Source organism: Camelus ferus, chromosome 25 (assembly GCF_009834535.1).
Source record: "Camelus ferus isolate YT-003-E chromosome 25, BCGSAC_Cfer_1.0, whole genome shotgun sequence".
NCBI classification, from domain to species: Eukaryota; Metazoa; Chordata; class Mammalia; order Artiodactyla; family Camelidae; genus Camelus; species Camelus ferus.
The window spans coordinates 13,372,318-13,394,411 of NC_045720.1; the positions used below are offsets into that span (position 1 = coordinate 13,372,318).

The 22,094-nt window shown below is 46.4% G+C and overlaps 1 protein-coding gene across 2 annotated transcripts in view; it reads left to right on the plus strand.

Annotated features, from left to right (window-relative positions):
- ANXA13 (annexin A13) overlaps positions 1 to 11,242 on the plus strand; it is a 55,048-nt gene extending 43,806 nt beyond the window's left edge. The window contains exons 9-11 of one of the 2 annotated variants that reach the window (XM_006179732.3): positions 3,700 to 3,775; positions 7,230 to 7,342; positions 10,638 to 11,242. In XM_006179732.3, coding sequence (XP_006179794.1) covers positions 3,700 to 3,775; positions 7,230 to 7,342; positions 10,638 to 10,757 — 309 coding nt within the window. In that variant the 3' untranslated portion in view covers positions 10,758 to 11,242. The remainder of the gene's footprint in view (positions 1 to 3,699; positions 3,776 to 7,229; positions 7,343 to 10,637) is intronic. The other variant, XM_006179731.3, reaches the window with a different exon arrangement.
- Positions 11,243 to 22,094: the final 10,852 nt, after the last annotated feature.

The following is a 22,094-nucleotide window of genomic DNA, read 5'->3' on the forward strand; positions in this document are numbered from 1 at the left end:
AGACAGATGTGATAAGACCTCAGAGATACACTCCTGAAAATATACGTATAAATTACTTCTATACAATGGTTTTTCATCTAATGATAATTTTAAGCCAACAAGGTGAGGTAGCTATTTCTAGGCACTTTGTGGTTGAGCCCATCCCTGAAAATCAGTCTTTAGTCACAAGAAGCCTTTTGTGAAATATCAGATTTAGGGGGGGAGTCCTCCCATCTTATGTTTGTGGAGTGCTTTTAACTATGCAAAGCCGTTCTGTGCCCTGTATCGCATTTCAATTTCACAACAGGGCTGTGACTCTAAAGGAAGCTGAACGGCCATCGTTACCCACAACTGCTGGACAAGGAAAGTCTGTTGTGAGTAAGGAGCCATCTGTAACTTATCAGGACCACACAGCAAGTCAGTAGCAGAGAGTGGATGAGAACTCCAAGATTCCCCAGCCGGAGCGCCTACCTCAGCCCGAGCTGGCCGCTCCTCACTCAAAATAGCGTTTCCTATGTGTTGCCAGCAGATGAAAAGACAATAAAACTTTGGAATTTTATCATTACTGTATATAAGCCTTTAGGGCCCTCCACTTTCAAATCGTGCCCAGAGTCCTGATCAAAGGCAGCTGACCCCGCACTCCCCTGGCCTCGAGGCCTGGAGCTGTAGAGATGGAGCTGGAAGACTTCTCCGTGACCCAGACCCTCTTCCCACAAGAGGAGTCATGGTTGGAGATCCTGGGGTGGCTGTCCTTGGGGGTCATTATAGAAACACACACGTGTGACTGTGCGTGTGTGCGTGTGTACGTCAACTACTGTCTGGCCAAGGATACGCTCTAGGCCGATCGTTCTCAAAGTTAATCTTGAAACAGCAGCAGCAGCATCACTTGACAACACGGTTAGGATGAGAATTCTTCATCCCCGCCCTGGACCTGCTGAATTAGATTCCTTGAGGTTGGGGTCCCACGGTCTGTGGTTTAACAAATCTTCCAGATCCTGATGCATTTTAAGGCTTTAGAAGTCAGCTCTAGGCTGCATACTAGCTGTAGGACCCTGGGCAAGTTCTTAAGAGTTCTGTGCCTTAGTTTCCACAACTGTAAAACAGTAATAGTAGCTACTTCTCAGGGTTAGTAAGGATTAAATGAACTATCGGAACCAAAGCATTTTGTGCCTAGCATGCAGTAGGTGCTCAATTAACACTGGCAGTTGTTAGGAGTCTCCCTGTGTGAACCAACAGGGTCAAAAATCAGAGCTAAAACTCAAATGGACAATAAGATAATCTATTGATCTGATGATTCTTTACATGAAACCCGCTCTAAAACACTAACTGTTCCAAAAGCTTTGCTGCAACATCATTCTTCTTGATCCTTATCATTGATTGTTTTGGAGTTCACCCTGCTCCTGGGAACCTGGCTCCATAAATTTTCTCATGGTCTCTGGCTAAAAGCACTACGAGACTAGGGTCAAATCACTGAAGTGTATTACGTGGCACAGGTTGTCCTCGCATAGAAATGAATTTTAATTTTTGGCACAAAAACTCAGGTTTTTGCCCTTGATTTCCCCCTAAACCTATCTTCACTGCTGACACTCTCAGAAACCCCAGCCCAAGCAACGCTTCCCCAACTCCACTGCATTGTGAAAGATTATTACCATCCCCATATTTACAAATATGAAAGGCTTACAGAGCTATAAAGTTCCCTAAACAGGGCTGTGTATAAATCAGATGTACACATACCCACAGACCCAGCACACTGCCTCCTCATCACACTTCTCCCCTCCCCTTTAAGTGTTCCTAAGCCCATTCTAGAAACTTCAAGCCCTTTAACTGCTGTAGCCAAAGCCAGAGTGCACAGGGTTCTGCTGTGGGGAGGCAGTCAATTTAGGGCATTGGTTCTAAAAGAAAGAAATGTCTCCCTTGTTCTTCTAATAATCTCCCCACAGGCAAGGCTCCCTGGCAAACTGGAAGCCTTTGGGGCTCGTCTAGAACTCACCCTGGCCGTGTGTTTTTGTGCTGAGATTAGAAAACCTGATTTTGTCCAAAGAGCCCCCTAAAAATTAAGTGTTCCAGCAGGAGAGAAGCGTGCCATTTGCAAAGATAGGGGCAACAGCTTGGGCCAGTGGGTTGTTTTCCATTTGTGTTCAGTGGAGCCCCTGGAGGTGCCTTGGTAGCTACCAGGAGGGGATGGAGGCGGGAGGTAGGTGGAGAAGAGGCGCGGTACCATCTCATGGTAGTGGGTGAATACTGCCCCCTGGAGTTGGGCAGCCAAGAGACTCTGAGGGGGCGGAAACCTGGTGTTACCACCTAGGGCCGGGGAAGGGAACCCATCTCCCGCCTCCCCAGAACGGCTCTGCTTTCCTGCTTGTATCTGTTGTGGAGGCCGAGATGCTACAGAAAGTTTTAAGACACTATTCTGGCCGAGTATTAACAATAAAAACAGAAAGTGGTTTATTGTAAGGATTTCTGGTTTGTTAGTTTAGTAATACATTAGTTTGTGTAAATACAATGTCCTCTTGAAACGCAATCTCAGTCTACAGAACAAGAACGCTGTTCATGGGAAAGTGAGAGCAGTTTCCTCCAAAATATGAGCTCCCACATCAAACCCCAAAACGGCCGGAAGAGCTAAGAAAGGGACAGGACTGAAAGCCCCCAACCCCACCCCTTTGAATCTAGGTCCATTACCCACCAGACATCTAGATGGGGCAACTCCGATGAGGAGATCAAGCAATGGGTTTCAGTAAATCCGAACCCTCCTCGCCCCACATCTATTGTGCCTGTATTACAAAGAATATTTTGTTTACCCGCGTTTTCAGAATAAACTATGTAAACTCCACCAGCGTGTCCTCAAAGGCCCCTGTTATTTATAGACTCACAATTGTGTCACATCCTGAAAAGACAATTTCTAAGAATTTTCAGTATTTCTAATGTTTAACTGCATTTCCCAAACCCGATAAAAAAAAGTTCTTTCTCTTTCTGTGCCTGCCCTGAGCTTGGCCCAGGCGGTACTTGTGTTAAAGCCTAGTCACAATTTACTCTGAACTTCGGCTTCTATAAATATTTGGAAAGAAACCTAGTGTGTAATGCTGTGCAGAACAATGTGTGAGCTGGCGGTGACTGTAAGGCCATTTGGAGTCTCCCCAGAGCGAAGGAAAGCAGCATTTGACGTGGTCAGCCCCCCACTCCCAGACCATGTAGCCCCCTGGTGTCAGAAACACAGACCAAGCCCTTACCTTGAGCTTCACTGCCTCTACTCCTGTCACCCAGACTGTAGGCGCCTGAGTTCCCATTCTCAGTCCACAATCGAGGAAGGTGTGGGAGGTGATTATAACCCCAGGCTCCTGGAGAATTGGAAATGGAAAGAATGTTTACAAACACACAGGAAACTCAAGGACAGTATAAACATAAACAAAGTTGTTACAGTATTTATTCATTCTTCTTCTACTCCTTGATTTTACAGAGGAGGAAACTGAGACCAAGGGAGTGGTCCTGCCTGGGGTCATATCCATTAGGGGTCAAATCTGGGCTAACTCTTCAGCCATGAGAGTCCCCAATCGAATGGGGGCCCCCATCCCCAGCCCAGCAAGGGAGGAGGCCAGATAGGAGTTCCTTAAAGCCACATGACCAAATCTGCAAGAGTTTAGTGCTTTTTGTAGTGGAAAGAGCCTCAAGTGCGCCAAGGCCAAAAGCAACACCCGGGCTAACATTTGGGCTTTGTCTCTCCAGCTCATCGGCAAAGACATCGAGGAAGCCATCGAAGCGGAGACGTCAGGCGATCTGCAGAAGGCCTACTTGACGCTCGGTAAAGTAGAGCCGGGAAAGCCCCTGACTTAGGCTGGGCTCCCTGAACCAGACTCGAAGATGGAGGTTTACGTGCGGGAAGCTTTCAGGGAATGGTTCTAGGAATCACACATCTAAGCAGTATTGGGAAGGAGAGAAGGAATGGGAGGCAGCTGCAGCAGGAGCTCAGCTGGTCCCCCAGGGAGCCTGGAAGTCAGGATGCCCAAAGTGAAGGCAAGGGGGCCAGGCCTTTGCACCCCACATCAAGCAGCTGGCTGGCTGCACCCAGGGAGCATTTGCAACCTTGGGGAAGGCAGCTCCCTCCCTAGAGAGCAAGTCCTGAGAAGGGACTCAGCTGTGAGCAGCCAGCATGTAACACTCAGTTCTGAGAAAGGCATCTGGGTGCCACACCACAGCATCCACTACAGTCCCACGAAGATCGTGGGTCCCCGAGAGCATCCGTCAACAGCCTGGGACCATTATCTAGCCTCAGGGAGCAGCCTGTGATTCACACAACATGCACTCAAAAGTACTCAGGTTCCAATCCATGAGCTAGTGTTTGCACATGCCTGATGGCTCGAGGGTGTCCTTTTCCATTTGGTTCCCTTCAACATTGGAATGAATGAGGTCTGTTTAGAAAGCAAGAGGAAGGGAGACCAGATCTTGACCGTGCCAAGCAAACACCAGGACCTTCTCTCCAGGTGTTGCCCCCAGGCAGGAAATAGCAGAGAGATGGGCACGGGGCTGTACCTGGCAGGCGCCTTTATCCCTTTTGCAAGCCCTGGAATGAAGGCATTGTCCATTGTCCACTCCCTTGTGGCGAGGAGGCCAGGGCACTGTCCCAAATGGCACAAGAAATGGAGAGAATATCCCCAGAAGAAGAGGAAGAACCGAAAAAGAGGCCCCAGGAAGCTAAAAAATGCGCTTTCGCTGCCAAACTCTTTTGTTTTGTTTTCTTGATGGGATTTTTTGGAGCAATGTCAGCAATTGATTTTTTTTTTTAATCCACCCTCATTTCGCATTCAAATTAGCAGGACTTCTATTATGATACAATACAGAGCCCTAAACAGTCTTGATGTCACTCCTGACCCACACTGGCTACACGTGGACAACTGTCCTTAGGGCTTTCAGGATGAGTGTCTTAAGAACAAGGAGAGATTACTCAGGGCCCAGCCACAAGGCTCCAAACCCTTCCTGTACTTGCAGAACAAAGAATAGGAAAGCACTAGAGTTCAGTCAGAAGATGAACATTAATCCTCATTAATATTAAGTATTCGTGGTAATAAAACCATTCAACCCTTTAACATTTACTTTGCACCTGCCTGGGCCAGGGGTTTCACCAGGTGAGGGTATCAGAGGTAAATAGGTCCGATTCCTGCTCTTAAGAGGCTTCAAGTCCATGGTGGACACACACCAATCAAGAGGTCAGCCTACAGTAAAGACAAAAACAAAACCAGCCAGAGCAAAGCAGGCAGAGAGCAAGGAAAGGGCTCATCCCTGCAGTCGGGGACCATGAAATGCAGGAGTTAGTGACTCCGGTAGCAGCAGATATGAAAGAAATTAAAAAAGACCTTGGAGATGAACCACAGAGAGAGTGGAACATGCCTTCATGACTATATTCTCCAGACACTCCGCACCCTGCTCCCACCTAAATCACGAAGATGCCAGTCTGCAGCTAAAATTGAGGAGGTGGTGCTGTGAGACCAAAGGATTCCCACCGCTTGCAGGCTCTGAAGCAGCACTTCTCAAAGTGGGGTCCACAGAGCTCCTGGATCAGAATCACCTGAGGGAGTGGTGTGAAAATGCAGTTTCCGGAGCCCCACTCCAGGTCAGCACTTAGAACTTCCAGGAAGGGAGTCCAGGAGCCACACATTCACAAGGTCCCCACGTGACCGTCTCATGCTCCCTGGCGTTTGAGGAGCCCTGCTTTGAAGACCAGGAGGAGCAGAAGACAGCAAGTGGCTGGCCGCCCCGCCTTCCACACGCCACAAACAGCTTTATTCCCTCACCTTCCTGAGCTAACCCCCTCCGAACTTTTGGGGGATTCCTGCCGCTGCTAACAACGAGGCACAGACTGTATACAGTAGAAAACTTTAAGATTTATCTAAAATATCAAGAAGAAGAAACATCAGGGCAGAAATCACCTGTCTGTGTAGGGATGGAACACACTAACATGAGGCAGACAATGTCTTCAGCATCAATCAGTATGAATGCACAGGAGAGGGTCCTCGGGAAAACCCCGTGAGGACACTAGCTCAGAAAGTCTGGGGGTCACAGTGAGTCTCAAATATGCTACTTTCCAAATTGCCAGCCTCCCCCTCCCCCCAATCCCCACAGCCACCACCAATCCAGCAACTTTTGGATTCAGACACCTGCATCTGGGCTTTTCCACTGATACTCTGCTGGCTGCCGCATGACCTGTCAAAGGAGACAGACCCTCCAGCCCAGACTCTGCTTCCCTAATCCTGTTCCTCCCCCTCCCTTGTAAGCATCAATCACACCGGTAATTACCTAGAAAACAAGAGTTCTCATCACAGGACACATTAAGGATGTACATTGTACACTTACGCTGAATTCATTACTTATCACTGACATCAAAAATGTTAAGTGTTCTAGGCAAATGTCAACAACATAAACAGTGAAGGGTTCGATCTCCCAAAGTGCTGGTCATGATGGACCCATATGAGCCTGGGAGGAATGGGGAGGAATCATGATTTAGCCCCAGAAGCAGAGATGCACCCCATCATCTGATTGGTACTTTATTCATCTGTGGTTTAGGTCATACTTTATTCCTTTCTGGTTAGGACGGGACCAAAAAAGAGCATCACACAATTAGCAGCATCACAGGAAGATGCTCTGTTGAGAGGATCAAACATTTTCATCAAGCCCAAATCTCAGGTCGCGAACTAAGAAGATTGTGGGAAACCAGGAAAAGATGCAGAGACGAGGCTCACAAATCAAACCCAGGGAAAAGCAAGGGGAAGGAAGGTTGTTTAGCACAGGCAAGCAAACCACAGTCCAACGGAGTGAATCTTCAAGATTATGAAGTTTTATGACAGCAAGGTTGCTGGCCAATCTGTGTTTCCCCTCCAGACCCGCCTTCAGCATCATCAGAGATTGTACTTAGAGATGAGAAGTTATTTCTGCTGGCGAGAGTCATGACCTTTGCAGGGAGAGCCTGAGGATGGTCACAGCATTCACCCTCCTCCCAAAGAGTCTCCAGGGAACAGGAGAGGTTCCCATGTGTCTGAAAGGGCTCTGGTTGAAGAGCCCAGGTGCCTTGACCCAGGGGAATTTTCCAGATCCCGTTACACAACAGTGTGAAGTCCACGCCTTTCAAAAATCTGACTCACAAATCAGTCAGCTACAAGGGCAGCCAGGTGACACTGTGGGCCAGCTCTGTTCTTTCCAAGGGTCTCGGGGTTATTCAACAAAACATGAACGCCTCCTGTTCTCTTTCCTTTCGTCCTGCCCAGTGAGGAGTGCCCGGGACCTCCAGGGCTATTTTGCTGACCGTCTGTACAAGTCCATGAAGGGTGCGGGGACCGATGAGGACACGCTCATTGACATCATTGTGACCAGGGCGGAGGTAAGACATGCTTGACTCCGAGGAGCTGGGCTGCACCTTCTGGTTTGTTGCCACTGTGGACGCCATCCACAAGTCCATTTTGTGAATTTACAAAGAAAGTGAAACAGAGGCAGCCCTTGCCTTCCCAGACTTTGTGGAGGACACTGTGCTGTGCTTCAATCTGCTTCTTTTTATAAAAATACAAAAACGATGGCTGCTTCTATTTCTGCCATCTGTGGCCCTGGGGAGCCCGTGGCAGTGTGCAGGAGGGACCCGGAGGGGCTGGTCCGGGCGGATAAACCAGAGACACTGAATGGTTAGTGACAGGCTAGGTCACCCAGCAGCAGAGACAACGAGCAAATGATTTCCCAACTCCCAAGCGAGGCCTTTACTTCATCAAACACACCCCACAAGCACAGTATGACACAAAAAACACATCAGTACAAGACAGCATTTCTCAACGTTTTTAAAATTAAGGATCGCCCCAGGAAGAAGCATTTTTAGACCCAGTTTTTTCCTAATTGTCACTCCCCTTGAAGAAACATTAACTCTGTATACACTGCGTATTTATGTTCCCTTTGTATATAGGTAATTTTACGCAAAAGGTTTTTCTTTCTAATTTTTTTTGGGGGGTAGGTAATTAGGTTTATTTATTTTCTTATTTTTAGAGGAGGTACTGGGGATTGAACCCAGGAGCTCCTTCATGCTGAGCATGCGCTCTACCACTTGAGTGAGACCCTCCCCACTCATAAAAGTTTTAAGATTTGGTTTTGCCCTCTAAAAACCAAACTTTGCCCTCGTTGGGAGTAATATCGCCCCCCTCAGAGAAAGCAGGAGTATGACAAAGGGACAGGAAGAGGAGCAGCCGAAGTTTGGGAGCAGCTGTCACGACTCACAGCGAATGGTTTGGAATATAGGGCCACAGACAGAAGGCATTACCGAAAAAAGAGGAACTGGCATTTCATCCACAGCAGGGAAGCCTTGGAGAGCGAAGTGGTACTGAGCACTTAAAAACCAGACATCTTCCCTCAGAAACTTGTTAAATAAGGGGGGAAAGATACCAACCGAAATTCGGCCCCCCAGCTTTTTGACAAATCACACTTAACATCTGACACTGTTTTGAAGTATAACTCAGCAACAAGACGGTGCTTTCATTTTTATTTCTATTCCTGGAATTTCTCCTCCCCCTCTTTCTCCTCCTCCTCCATGATTCATATTTCTCTTTCTCTCCTAAAGCCCCTTTCTCCTTCTCCTCCTCTCTCCCGCCCCTCGTCTGTCTGCCACCCTCTTCGTTTCTCTTCGGTTGCTCCCAGTCTCTCTCTCTCTCCCTTATCTCTCCAGGTCTCTGCCTTCTCTGTCTCCATGTCTCTTAGTAACTCCACCCCCAGCCAGTCTCCGGAGCAGATCCTGAGACGCTCAGGATCGGCCTGAGGAGCAGGCTGGCGAGAGAGCCCAGGCAAGGACTCTGAAGGCCCCAGAGGGCTAGATGGCTTCCAGGGCCCCTCGGCTCCAGTTCACTCCAGTGTGAGCCGTGGAGCGTTTATTCCACAACGTTCCGCCCCATCTCCATCCTGACCGCATGTCCTGGGTCATCTCCACAGCGGGGGGCCATTCCCTCAGAATGCTTCAAACCCAACCACATACACTGGCTGGATCCTCTAATCCCCAAAGTCTCCTGGTCCTGAAACAGAGCCCTGGTGAGCCCCACCCCCCACCCCTGCCCTGACCCCCTCCCCACTTGCTGCCCCTCCCCCAGCCAAGCAGCCAACGAGTCAGGGCAGCAGGGGACACCCCCGCCCCGCGCTAGTCCCCTGTCTGCTCAGCATCCCCTTCCGACAGTTCCTCACTCTTCCACCACCTCCTGTTCAGCCCTTTAATTGGGGCAGGAGAAAAAAAGAACCAGAAATCTGAACAATGGCTTGTGGGTCTGTTTAGAAAGCAAGATAGAGTCTAAATTAAAACAAACAAACAAAACAAAACAATGCCAAAAAATGGCATACAAAAAACAAAACAAGACAAAACTCCTGGTGCAGGAGAGCTCCATGCCTCTTTTATGAGACTTACTCTGTTCCATCCGGAATTGTGTCTTTTCTGCAGCAGGTAAGGTCGCCTCTGCTAGGTGGTAAGAATCTTTCGAGCAGGACAACTTTTTTATTTGTTTTTCTTCTGAGTCCTCTCCCCACCTCCAGCACCCAGGTTTTTCAAGTTTTTCAAGGAATTACAGCTGACCCTGGAACAATACGGGTTTGAACAGTGTGGGTGCGCTTATCCGAGGATGCTTTTTCAGTAAATATAGTACCTGTATCTTCATTTTATGGATCTTTATTTTTTTAACATTTTTTTATTGAGTTACAGTCATTTTACAATGTTGTGTCAAATTCCAGTGTCGAGCACAATTTTTCAGTTATACATGAACATACATATATTCATTGTCACATTTTTTTTCCGCTGTGAGCTACCACAAGATCTTGTTATATATTTCCCAATGCCATACAGTATAATCTTGTTTATCTATACATTTTATGGTTCTTTAAATTAACGAAGTGTGGGGGAAAGTCTGTATTCAATTAGAGATCACAATATGTAGAATCAAAAGAGCTAGGGTTTGAGGCCTGAGTCTGTCCAAGATGTTTCAGCCTCCTGCCCTCGGGGAGTCATTTATCCATTCCTTTGTTTTTGAGGCAGAGAGAGCAGCATGCAAATTTTCTACTGCATGGAGAGGGTGGTCAATGTTCCTAATTTCTGTATTGTTCAAGGGTCAACTGTAGATTCAAAATAAGTCCTACAAATTGAGAATGACTGGAATTTTGCTGATTGGCCCTAATATCCTTGCTGATCAGGGTACAGGAGGCAAAAAAAAAAAAAAAGCCTTCATTTCCAATTGTGTTGACAATTTCCTTAACGTTATACCAAGAGTCATCAAATTCGTGACCTGCAGTCATCAAATTCAGGCCCACCACCTGCTTTGGTAACAGTACCGCTACCTGCAAATGATTATTTAAAAATAACTGTAAAAAGCTCAAAAGAAAAATAGTATTTTTGTAACCCATAAAAATCATTTGAAATTCAGGGTTTAGTGTCCCTAAATAAAGTCTTACCGGAACATAGACACGCAGACACCTCTGCCACCTTTGGGGAGCTGAACTCAGCTTCCCTTTTCTCAGCCACAAAATATGAATACTAATACCCCCAAATCTAAGGATAGTTTTGAGGCATAAATGAGCAAATGAGACTAATGTGCTCAGAACAGTGGCCGCCTGTGTTTATGGTGTAAATGCTATGAATGTCCCCATCGCTACTGTCATCTCTCCTCCAGGTGGACCTTCAGGGGATAAAAGCAAAGTTCCAAGAGAAGTATCAGAAGTCTCTCTCCGACATGGTTCGCTCAGACACCTCTGGGGACTTCAGGAAACTGCTGGTGGCCCTCTTGCACTGAAACAAGTCAATGCGGCAGGAGCACAAGGAGGAACCACCTTTGTCAAGAGCCCCTTCCAAGCCAGATTGGCAAATGCGACGCCAGCATGAAGACCTCTCAAAGGTCCTGGTTTATTTCCTTGGCGGCTTGAGTTGTGCAGCCAGGCCAAGCTGTTTAAGTAAAGGCAGCAGCTTTAAGACGCTTGAGTAGGTCTTATACTGGCTTAGCAAGTATCTGCGCTGCCTCTTAACTTTCCTTCAGGGTGGTAACTGAATGCTTTCCAAGCACAAATAAAATCTGCAATTGATGAAAAAACGATGCATTCGTAATAGAATATTTAGAAGAATATGCATGGGGGTATATATGTTCTGGGTAATGATGGAATGATTAAAGTGCCAGAAAGACAAAATTAAGCAATTCATTCATTTGCCTTCTGTGTGTTCAATTTCAAATCCTTAATGTCAATTAAAGAAGCGGATTATGCCTCCATCAGCAGCTTTTCCAAAGACTGGGTTGATTCATTTTGGCTTTTGTCCTGGAAATATATGACTTGTGAAATTTGAACATATTTGCGAAATGCAAACAGTTACATTTATTAATAATCACCGAACAGCAAGGAAACAATGGACTTGCCTATACAAAACGTAACGAGGGGTAACATTCACTGATATACTACCTGGTTTAAATGGTTTTTCTTGCTGCCCTAGACATTAGACCCCCTTGAGTCTTCTCCCTGATCTTCAAATACAGCTAGGCTGGGCACAGTGCCAACAGGATCAAGGTTAATGGTCTGACGCTCAAATGGATTGATTCTGCACCAGTAGCATCTCTGTTCCAAGCAGTTTGCCTCATAGGCACGTGTTGCTGCACACAAAGGGGTCTGTGATGAAAACACGGACACTTGGTCCAACAATTACAGTTACCGTTCATCAGATGACTACTTGCACCTGGAGCTGCTAAGTAGCTTACTTTCGTATTTGATCTTCCCAACATCCCTATGAGGTCAATGTTACTCCCACTTATCAGCTGAGGAAACTGAGACATTAAGTAATCTGGCTAAATTCATTCACAAATGACAGAACTGAGATTTGAATTCAGGGCTGGTTGACTCCAGAATCCACACTAGTAACTGATTTTCTTGGAAAAATAACACGATGTACATATAAGGTCATGGGTCTGTATTCATTCACCTGCTTAAGCTCCTACTATTTGCCAATCACTGTGCTGGGCTCTGGGGATACAAAGGTGAGGAGAACACCGGCCACACCTCGGGCAGTTCATTCCCAGGCCAGCAGTGTAGACAGAGGCCTCCAATATTCAACACAACGCTGTAAGTACATTCATACAGGCATGTAAAGCTCTCTACCCAAGAGTCAGGCGAGGGAACACACAGCTCTGCCTGGGGGGACTGGGGAATGCTTCCCAGAGATGCATTTGTGCTGGGTTTTGAAGAACGCATAGAAACTTTCCAGAGAAACAAAGAAAGAAAGACACGTGTAGAGGCTCTGAAACATAAGGGAACAGGATGTGTCTCAGAGGTGGTGAAATCCATCCTCCTGGGGCACGGGATGTGGTGAAAGGAAGCAGAGGGTTGGGAAGGCAGGCGACGAAGCTGCCGAAGAGTATGTTTGGATCACATTAGCCACAGTTTTGCCTTCCAAGCGTGGGCTTGCTCCCTTGGGCAATGGTGGTCACTAGAGATGTTTGAGTGAGTGAGGAACACGATCAGATTTGGGTCTTGGGAAATCACTTTGGTGGTGTCATCAACATAGAGCATACAGCCCAAACACTGCCATGATGTGTCTCTCTAGCGGCTACAAAACAGTGATCAGAAAAACTAAGAAGTTGTGTTAATTTTTGTGTCCTCAACAGACTGGTTTCTCTATACCTAAAGTCATTGCTGTCATTATGAGCTTTGACACACAAAATGGTTTCCTAGAGCCCAGCTCAGTGACGAAACATTCTCATGTTTACTTACATGTTGTCAAAGCTGGCCTTTGCTTTTAAGAAACAGAAAGAAAAATAAGCAGTCTGTGGGATCTAAGCTTATAGTAAGGACAGGAAAACAAACCAATGGACTGAAAAGAGATCTATTAAAAACAGCCATCATTTGAGAGTGTTGAAGGCCATGGCTGACACAGAGAAGAGAGAAAAGGGACATCACAGGTGAGGAAACAGGCTGAGGAAGACGGAGATGCAAAGTCACTTGCTCAAGGGCACACACGGGAAGTGCCAGGGCCGGAACCCGAACCCAAGTCCTTCCGACCCTGATGCCTGGGCTCTTTGCCACACTTGCCCACCCCCATGGATACTTTCTCCAAAGCTTCAGCCAGGCCCAGCAGCAGGCATCTCTCTCTGAAGCTGCTGACTCTAGCTCACCCTCACAAGCAAAAGCCAGTTTCTATGTGCTTGGTGGGAGGTAAGGGGGCTTTACCAGAGAACTCTCGTCTGGCCTGTCCCCAGAGGGTCCCGCCCTTCCTGCCCTCATGCTCAGACCAGGAATTTCCTCCTCTTCCCTTCCGTAGTGCCTGCCCTGCCCAGGCTCCCCCTCCCCTTTCCCTAAGACCCCAGTCTCAGGTGGCAGGGTCAGCCTGTGGAGAGAGGGGAAGAAGGAGAGGACGAAGGTAGAAGGAAGAAGGGGTGACAGCAGTCCTGCCTTGTCACCCTCCCACGGTGCAGCCCTGTCCCCCACTCCACTCTCTTCCTCCAATCCCAGCTCCTGCCACCCAGATGTTTGGGCAGGTGGGTAGGGGGTCTGAATCCCTCCCCCAGAGCTGCATTACACCCACCTCTGGGTACACGTGGTAACTCATCATCCATCCATTTCCCGGTGAAATTCTGTCCCAGGCCCTGACTGGGCTCCAGAGCGCTGCTCACCCCCCACCCCCGTGACAACACGCCAGCCACGGCAGGTAAAGTAGACTCGGGGACGCCTGCCTGTGGGAACCTGGTAGCAGCTGAGCTCCCCTCCTCCCACTGAGGAGCAAAGGGAGTCCCATGACCACCTGCAGGTGCTCCAGCCCCCTACTCACTCCTCCCAGCAGCCCTGGGAGCCCCATGTGGTTCCTCTCAACCAGGTCCACCCCCTATACTTGTGGGTTTGAGCCCACCTCCCCCTGCTTTTTCCTTTCCTGGCTGTCTTGCACTGTGAAGGGCCCATGAGGACAATGCCCACATATCGAGTGCTGACCACAGCCCTGCCATGGACCCTGGGAGAGTCCTGATCCTGCCTGGAAGCCAGCTCAGGGCCCACTGGGCAAGGTCTAGAGAAGAGGGTTCAAGCTGTAAGGTGGTATGTCTCCTTGGCCCTGTGGATCCGTCACCGCACAGGGAGGACTGCGGCCAGCAGAGGGCCAGGCACCATCCCCGCAGAGGGGGCCCAGGGCAGGGAGCCCTTTCCATTCATCATTTTGAGAGGCACTGACCACTTTCCTTCTCACTCTTCTCTGACCTCCAACTCTCCTATTTCTTCTCCTTTCAGGAGACCAGGGCCAGCTCAGGCTGCTGGGACTCTACCTGGGCCCTAATGACATCAGATGAGCAAAGTACCACCTCCACCGCTACCCGCACACCACCCTCTGCTGCATAGGTGACACCTCCCACCCGACTTCTGGGGTCGGACTCAGCCTCGAGGCAAACTGCCCTCTGTCACTTGTCTCCTCTTCACCCTAGGCCCTTCCCTCACCAGGACTCAGGATCATCAAATCCAAGGGGCTGGAGGGCAACTGGCTCACTCTTACTCCAGTCATTCAACAAGCACGAACTGAGAACCCGCTGCAAGCCAGGCCCAGTGCTGGGCACGGAAGGTGCAAAGGTGAGCCGACCACGCCTGGTCCTGCCCTCACAGAGCTTCCTGTCTAGGGGGAGACACGTACCAATAACCAAACCCAGCCAGAAGATGGTCACCGATCATGATACCAACCAGTAAAGGAATAAAGTGGATACTGTGATGGGTGGTGATGGGGGCTGGGGGGAGGGGGGGAAGGGAATCACTTTAAACGCAGCAGCCAGGGACCGCCTCTCAGAGGAGGAAGCATTAAGCCAAGACCTAAGGAATAACAGAGAATCGACCACATGTTAGGTGGAGGGGACTTCAGAGTAGAGGACAGATCTGGGCAACTCGGGATGACATGGGAAGGAGGTGGGGTGGTCTCAGTCCCTGGGTGGCCAGTGTGGTTGACGCTGGGTGAGGGAGGGCATGGAGAGTGGTGGTCGGCAAGGTCGTCAGGGCCCAGGTGCAGCAGGACTTCACAGGGCACAGTAAGGTGTCTGGGTTTTATTCCAAGTCGGGGAGTCCCACATTCAGGCTCCAAGGTTCTACCTCTTCTTATCCACAGCTCCACATTCCTCATGATTCCCAGTGTGACCAGGTTCAGGGGGTGTGGTTTCACCCATGCACAGTCCCAGAACAGCCCACCTTCTTTCTCGTGGTTGAGTTTTTCTTAGATGAGTTTGGTGTCCTTTCCCACAAGGTGACCTTAGTCAGAATCATGTGACCATATCAGACAGTTTCTAGAAGCACTGGATCACACTGGATCCCACTGGATCCCATTTAAGGGTTATGGTGTGTTGGTAAGTGTTTAACAATTAGCTGTCTTGAGGGAGGGGTGGCTGATTTGTAGCATTTGCCGATTTCCGTGGTGTAAATACTCCCACCATAGCCAATTTCAAGCTACTGATTTGATGTCATTGAACACGGGGTTCAGAAAAGACGAGAGTACCACACCTGTATACGGTCTTTCCATCGCACGGATAAAATAGATGTAAATAACTTCAAGAGCAGAGATGATAATAAAATGTAGTAAATAATTAGAAAGTAATGCCTTTTGAGTATCCATTACATCTATTATCAATAAAATTTACTTGTAAGTTTACATAATTTAATTTTTAATAATGACTGTGATTAACAACCAGCTCCTAAAATTTGTGAAAAATTAACAGTTGGCTCCCATGAACCAATAGGAGCTGATTCCAGCACTCCATTTGGTGAGTTCCAATTCGATCTCTTTTTTTTTTTTCTGTAGAAAGTAAGTTTTTATTTCCTTTGGGTAAGTACCTAGAAGGGGTATTGCTGGGTCATAGAGCTGTAGATGTTTGCTTAACTTTATAAGAAACTACTAAATAGTTCTGCAAAGTGGCTGCACCATTTCACACTCCTACCTGCAATATATGGGAATATCAAGTGTTCTTTATCGTCACCAGCACTTGTTGCATGAACTCTTTTTAAATTTTAGACATTGTAGCATGTGGGTAGTAGTATCTTATTATAGTCTTAATTTGCATTTTCCTGAAAATTAATAATATTGAGCACTTTTTTGTGCATATTGGTCATTTTAATATTTTTTACATGAAGTGTCTTTTTCCTACTATTTTTGTTTGGTTGTCCATTTTATCATTGAGTTATAGAAGTTCTTTAAATATTCTGATACAAGCCTTTCCAGACATCTGTCTTGTGAATGTCTTCACCCAGTCTGTGGCTGGACTCTTTTCAATCCCATTTCTTCCAGGGGACTCCCAAAACAATTTGTACCCTGTCCCCAGGTATCTGCATAAGAAGTGATTACCTTGAACACTCTTCCTCGAGGGCAATGGGTTACTACCTACCATACATTTCAGGATCACAATGAATGGTTGTGTATGTTGTCTACTGCACAAGGCTGCTTGGCCAAGGCAATGTTTGGAACCTGAAATTCAGCCCTAGTTCCCCCATCAGATTTTGCCTACAAGACTGCAGCGGCCTAGAGAGGGCGCCTTCGGCTCACTTGCACAAAGGTACCATATGGCCTGGTCCTGGAACTATAAGTAATCTAGTCTACTTATGAGAGACCATTTAAGAGACTCTCCCCTGGACAAAATGTCTTGTTACTAGCTTCTTATTCTAAAAATGTAGCTTCTGCCCCTCCTGGCACCTCATATTGCAATCCTTGCAACTCTAAAGAGAGTGTTAGAAAGTGAAGATTATGAGGAAAAAGGAGATGAGAATGATGGTCCAGAAAATGAAACAGAGGTTTTATCATATATAAAGAGATAGATGGTGATGCAGAAGAGGGACACCCAGGCTGCTTTCCGGAAGACATCAGCCCAATCACAGTTAGATGTACCAGCCCCTAGAAGATCCTGCCATCCTCACCCAGAGGGCAATGTGTCATTGCCCCAGCAATGTAGAATCTGTCTCCTCCAGCAGCAAAAGACCAATGCACAGGACCCCTCCAGGCTGCTAACTATTTCTCAGACCATATAACAGCCAATAAAAATGCCTCAGATAAGCCCCCAGAAACTAGATAAGCAAAGAAATAAGGGCGCCAGAAAACCAGAAACGGTATTCAGCAATCTGTGCCAACAAGTAAGAGCTGCCACACTGAATTCAGGGAGATGTCAAGGCTGCCTGTTTGTGCCACTGCAATATCTTGCATGACCAGGGCACAGAGTGATGACCAGTATGTTTAGAGACATAGGGTCAAGAGAAAGAAAAGTGGCTGGAGGTGGGTGCGTGGGGTTTTTCAAAATAAACTTTAAAATTTTTTTAATTTATTTTATTTCTCTAAATTTTAGGTTTATAGAAAAGTCATAATTATATTACAGAGAGTGTCCATACATGTCATTCCCAGGTTCCCAAATGTACCATTAATATGGTACATTCATCACAACCTGTGAACTAATATTGATACATTATATTTGAGTAAAGCTCATATTTTACTCACATTTCCTTAGTTTTTACCTAATGCCATTTTTCTGTTCCAGGTTCTGATAAGACTATGACATTACATTTAGTTATTATGTGTATTTAGGTTTCTCTAGACTGTGACAGTTCCTCAGACTTTCCTTGTTTCTGTTGACCTTGATAGTGTTGAAGACTAAAGGGCAGGTATTTTGTAGAATGTCCTTCAATTTGGCTTTGTCTGATGTTCTTCTCGTGGTTGGACTAGGGTCATGGGTTTGGGGCAGGAAGGTCACAGAGGTAAAATGCCACTCCCATCAGAGCATATCAAGGATACATGCCATCAGTGTGACATCACTGTTGACGTTGAGGTTGATCTTCTGGCTCACATAGTGTTCGTCAGGTTTCTCCACTCTACTCATTGAAAGGAAGTCACTGTGAAGGCCCACACTTAAGGGGCAGAGAGCTATGTTCCCACTTCTGGAGGGGAAGTATCTATATTATTTGGGATTCTTCTGTTCAGGAGGCTTGTCTGTTCTCCTTCATTTATTTATGTATTTAATAATTCATTTATATCAGTATAGACTTATGAATATTTATCTTGTACTTTGGGTTATAATCCAATACTACACTATTTATTTTTGTTGCTCAAATTGTTCCAGCTTTGTCCATTGGCAGCTCCTTCAGTTGGTTCCTGTGTCCCTTTGACGCATTCCCTCACTTTGCTTCTTGAGTACTTCTTTCATTTCTGGCACTGTAAGATGCTCCAGGCTCATTTTGCATAGTCCTTTCCCTAGCCCTGGAATCTACCATTTGTCCAAGAAGACTTGGTCCTTTTGTGGGAGAATGATATTAGAAACCAAAATCTAGGCACTGGTGTGCTCATTGCTACTGGGGTGCCGTTGCTTCTAGGCCCACTTAGTGGACAGAGCTAGGAAATATAAGCGGGTATACCAACCTATGTATCTACGTACCTACATTTACACACATATATAGGCAGATGATATGGATATAGATGTACAGATGTAGATATAGACACAGATCCACCTGTATCTATATTAAGTTAGACATGAGTTCATACAATGTCTTCAGCTTTCATTCAGTACCACATGGAACCACATGGTTTATGCTAGAAGGGGGATTCTCAAAATCTTGAAAACATCACAAGGAGACAAGACAGTGGGAGGAAAGCTCTTCGAAAGAGGAGCCATGGGAAGAAGCAAAGCAAACCACACGGTGCTCTGCAGGGATCGTATTTCCATTCTGAATGGTTGAGTTTGTGCCCAGATCTGGGGAGAAAGGGCAGGCCGTGGTTGAGTGGTCCTCAGACCGCCACTACCAAGTACCCAAGGAACTGTCCTTAGGTTTTAAAGAGAATGCTCCATGGCTCCTTTGTGGCTAAAGGAGAATTACTGATGTCTTGTTTTCCTAAGGTAGCCAGCTTTCAGTGAGTTCAAAATGTGTTCAGCCAACAACGATACCATGTAAAGGAAACAGAAAGACCATCTTTAGTGTCAGAATCAAGAGACAGTGGGGTTTTATGTCAATTTCTTCCTGTAAATGATTTTCATTCCCCGTTAAGTGTAACTTCAGGATTGCTTAGAACAAAGATGTCTCAGAACAAAAAGGCCTGAAACATATTTAGACTCCAGGCTAGAAGAAAAAAAGCACTGGCTTTGAATCATTGCTCACTGTGAGTAATGTAGACCAGGATAATATGACTCACAAACCAAAATGGACACACTAATTGGCCAAACTCTGAACCCAACCCAAGTATTAATTTTTTTTAACTGTACTGAAAACAAAATCAAAGTTGTTTTTAAAATCCTATGGAACCCATTCAAATTAGAACCAGTCTTTGGAAATGGTTGATCCAGAAGAAAAAAAGAATCAGAAAACCAAAATCATTTCCACACAAGTGTTTCATTCACTTCAAGTGTCTGGTACATACAAATATGCACTGGGTATGTATTTCTATCAGTAGAAGCTCTTTTAATTGAATCTCACTAAACCTATTTGCCAGATTCACTAACATGCCCATCTTCTACAGAAAGTCTATTGGTGGAGGTCTTGGGTGCTCTGAAAGCTAGTAGCTGGTAGGGCACTGGTTGGAAGCCCTCTCTTCTGGTGGATCGTGTGTTTTCCAACAGGGCATTGTGTTTGTTCCCAAATCTGTCAATATTTATTATACTCACTATTGTGATTACATATTTTAACTCAACATTAAATAAGCCTGTCAACTGTAAGTGCAAAAAGAAAGACTTTTTTTATTTCTATGAAACTACATCATATGCTTTAGAAAGACTAAAGATGTGTTGCATTTAAAATCAAAAGAATAGTTAACACTGAATGCCCATCAGTGGCTCAGTTGCAAAGAAGAGTTCTCAGTAAACCAGTGTACATTTGAATGCTTTATATGAAACACAAAATGATGTATGTTTTAGTGCTTTCAGTTTAAATATAAATGGCCCATTGCCCTTCTCCTGTATGGTAGATAAGAGAATGACCACTGTGTACACATTTTTTCTTCCTTCTGAAATCCTAGTTCATCTGTGATAATCCCACAGGCTTTTCTTCTGGTCAGAGACTTCCAACCATTACCAATGCCTCCTGCATCTCCCGATAGAGAACCTTCCATGCAGTGATTGAGAGCAAGGTCTAAGAAGAAAGAAAGACCAGGGAGAGGCTGTTGGTGGCTCCATTTAAAGGCTGTGCTGCTTTGGGAAGCCACCTTGCTCACCTGAGACTCAGGTTCCTCATCTGTAAAATGGGGGTAATAATAGTTCAGAAGCTTCCCTACTTAAGGAGCAGAAGCTTCCCTACTTAAGGAGCCTTCATAGATGAGAACAAGACACCTCCAGGACAAGCAGGTGACAGCCTGCCAACGAGGGATGTCTTCAGAGGTCACCTATTCAGTGTCATTTTGAGTTTATCCAAAACAACAGCAACCACCACGATTACACATAAGCAGAGGAGCTGGACCTATGTGGTAGGATCTTGGTGAGGATTAAATGAGATAAGCAGAAGCCCTTACTTAGCACAGAGATGGACTGATGCCAAGAGCTCCCTACACACTGACTAAATTTTTGTCTAGCCTAGTCACCCCATCCTCTGTGCTGGATGGCCATGATTCCTAAAATGGAATAAGTAGCCTATTGCATGAGGAAGGGAATCTAAGTTGCAAATGCCAGATGGTTTCAGGCCCCCCACTTTTTCCCACCTGGACTAACAAGACAGACCAGGTGGTCTCCCCACCTCCAGACTATTCCCCATCCCACAGCCAGCACTGCAGCTCTCCTGACCGCAGCTCTCTCCCACACTATCCCCAGGCTTCCGGAAGGGTTTGCCACTCATACTTCAAGACTTTATGAGGGCTTCTTCCTCTCCATAGGGATGTCCAATTAGCATCTCATAGTAAATGCATCCAAAGAAAAATCTTGATTTCCCCCACAAAACCAGTTCCCTTACTGGTTTTCCCTAGCTCATTAACCACTTTCAACTATCCAGCTGCTCAAGCCGAAGTTATCTTGGGTTCCCTTCATCTCTCCATCTTCCAGAACCACTTATCAGAAGTCCTATTAATTCCATGACTCAAAACATTTTCACTTTCCATGTTTCACCACCTCTCACTCCAAGTCAAAACTCCATGCTCTCTAGCCTGGATCCCTACAACAGCTTCACATCTGAGTTTCCTGCTTCCCCAGCTGCTTCATCTCTGACTCCTTCTGGAACTCCCATTCTCCCCCTCAGTCACACTGGCCTTTTTTTCAGTTCCTCAAACTTGTCATGCTTATTCCTGTCTCAGGACTTCTGTACTTGCAGTTCCCTCCACCCAGAACTCCCCTTCTCCTAGACCAGCCCAGGATCCAATCTCAGCATAGTCTCCTTCTCTACACAGGTCACCCTATCCCGTATCCATCACTGCCCTCAGAACACACCCAGACTCTCCTTTTAACATTACCTTGTAGTGTCTTCATAATAGTTGTCACCAACCAAAGTTATCTTCTTTGTTTACATGTTCACTGCCTATTACCTGGCTACCATTAGAATATAAATTCTAGGAGGGCAGGAACTTTTTCATTATTGTTCACCACTGCATACCCAGCACCTAGAACATTGCCTGGCACATGGTAGATGCTCAATAAAATGTGGTTGAACAGCTGAACACCTAACACAATTTCCATCTTCCCTTTCTCCAGCCGACTTTATCCTTTGACTTCCACTTTTCCTTTCTGTTGTCACTCAAGCACCACAACCTTGCCTTTCCTGCCCTGACCCTCACGTAGTCAGTCACCCCTTCTATGCTCTCCCTTTTACACCAATTCCCTCAGAGAACTTAATGTATTACTCCTCATCATTCTCTTTATCCGTATCCCCAGCTAGATGGAGAGCTTCTGTAAGATGAAGGACCACATCGTCCTCAGCCTTCCAGCCCCACCAGCCATAGCCATTCTCTACGTCTCTCACCGCCCTGCCCGCCCTGACCCCCAGATCATTTCATATCAGGTCTTTTCCCCTTCTCTATCACAGTACCACTTTTGTTTTGCTTACGCTTACCAGTTTATGATAGAGAATATTATAAAGGGTACAGATGAACAGCTAGATGAAGAAGTACATAGGGCAGGTATGTGGGAAGGAGGACAGAGTTTCCATGCTCTTTGGGTGTGCCGCCCTCCTGGAATCTCCATGTCTTGTTCACT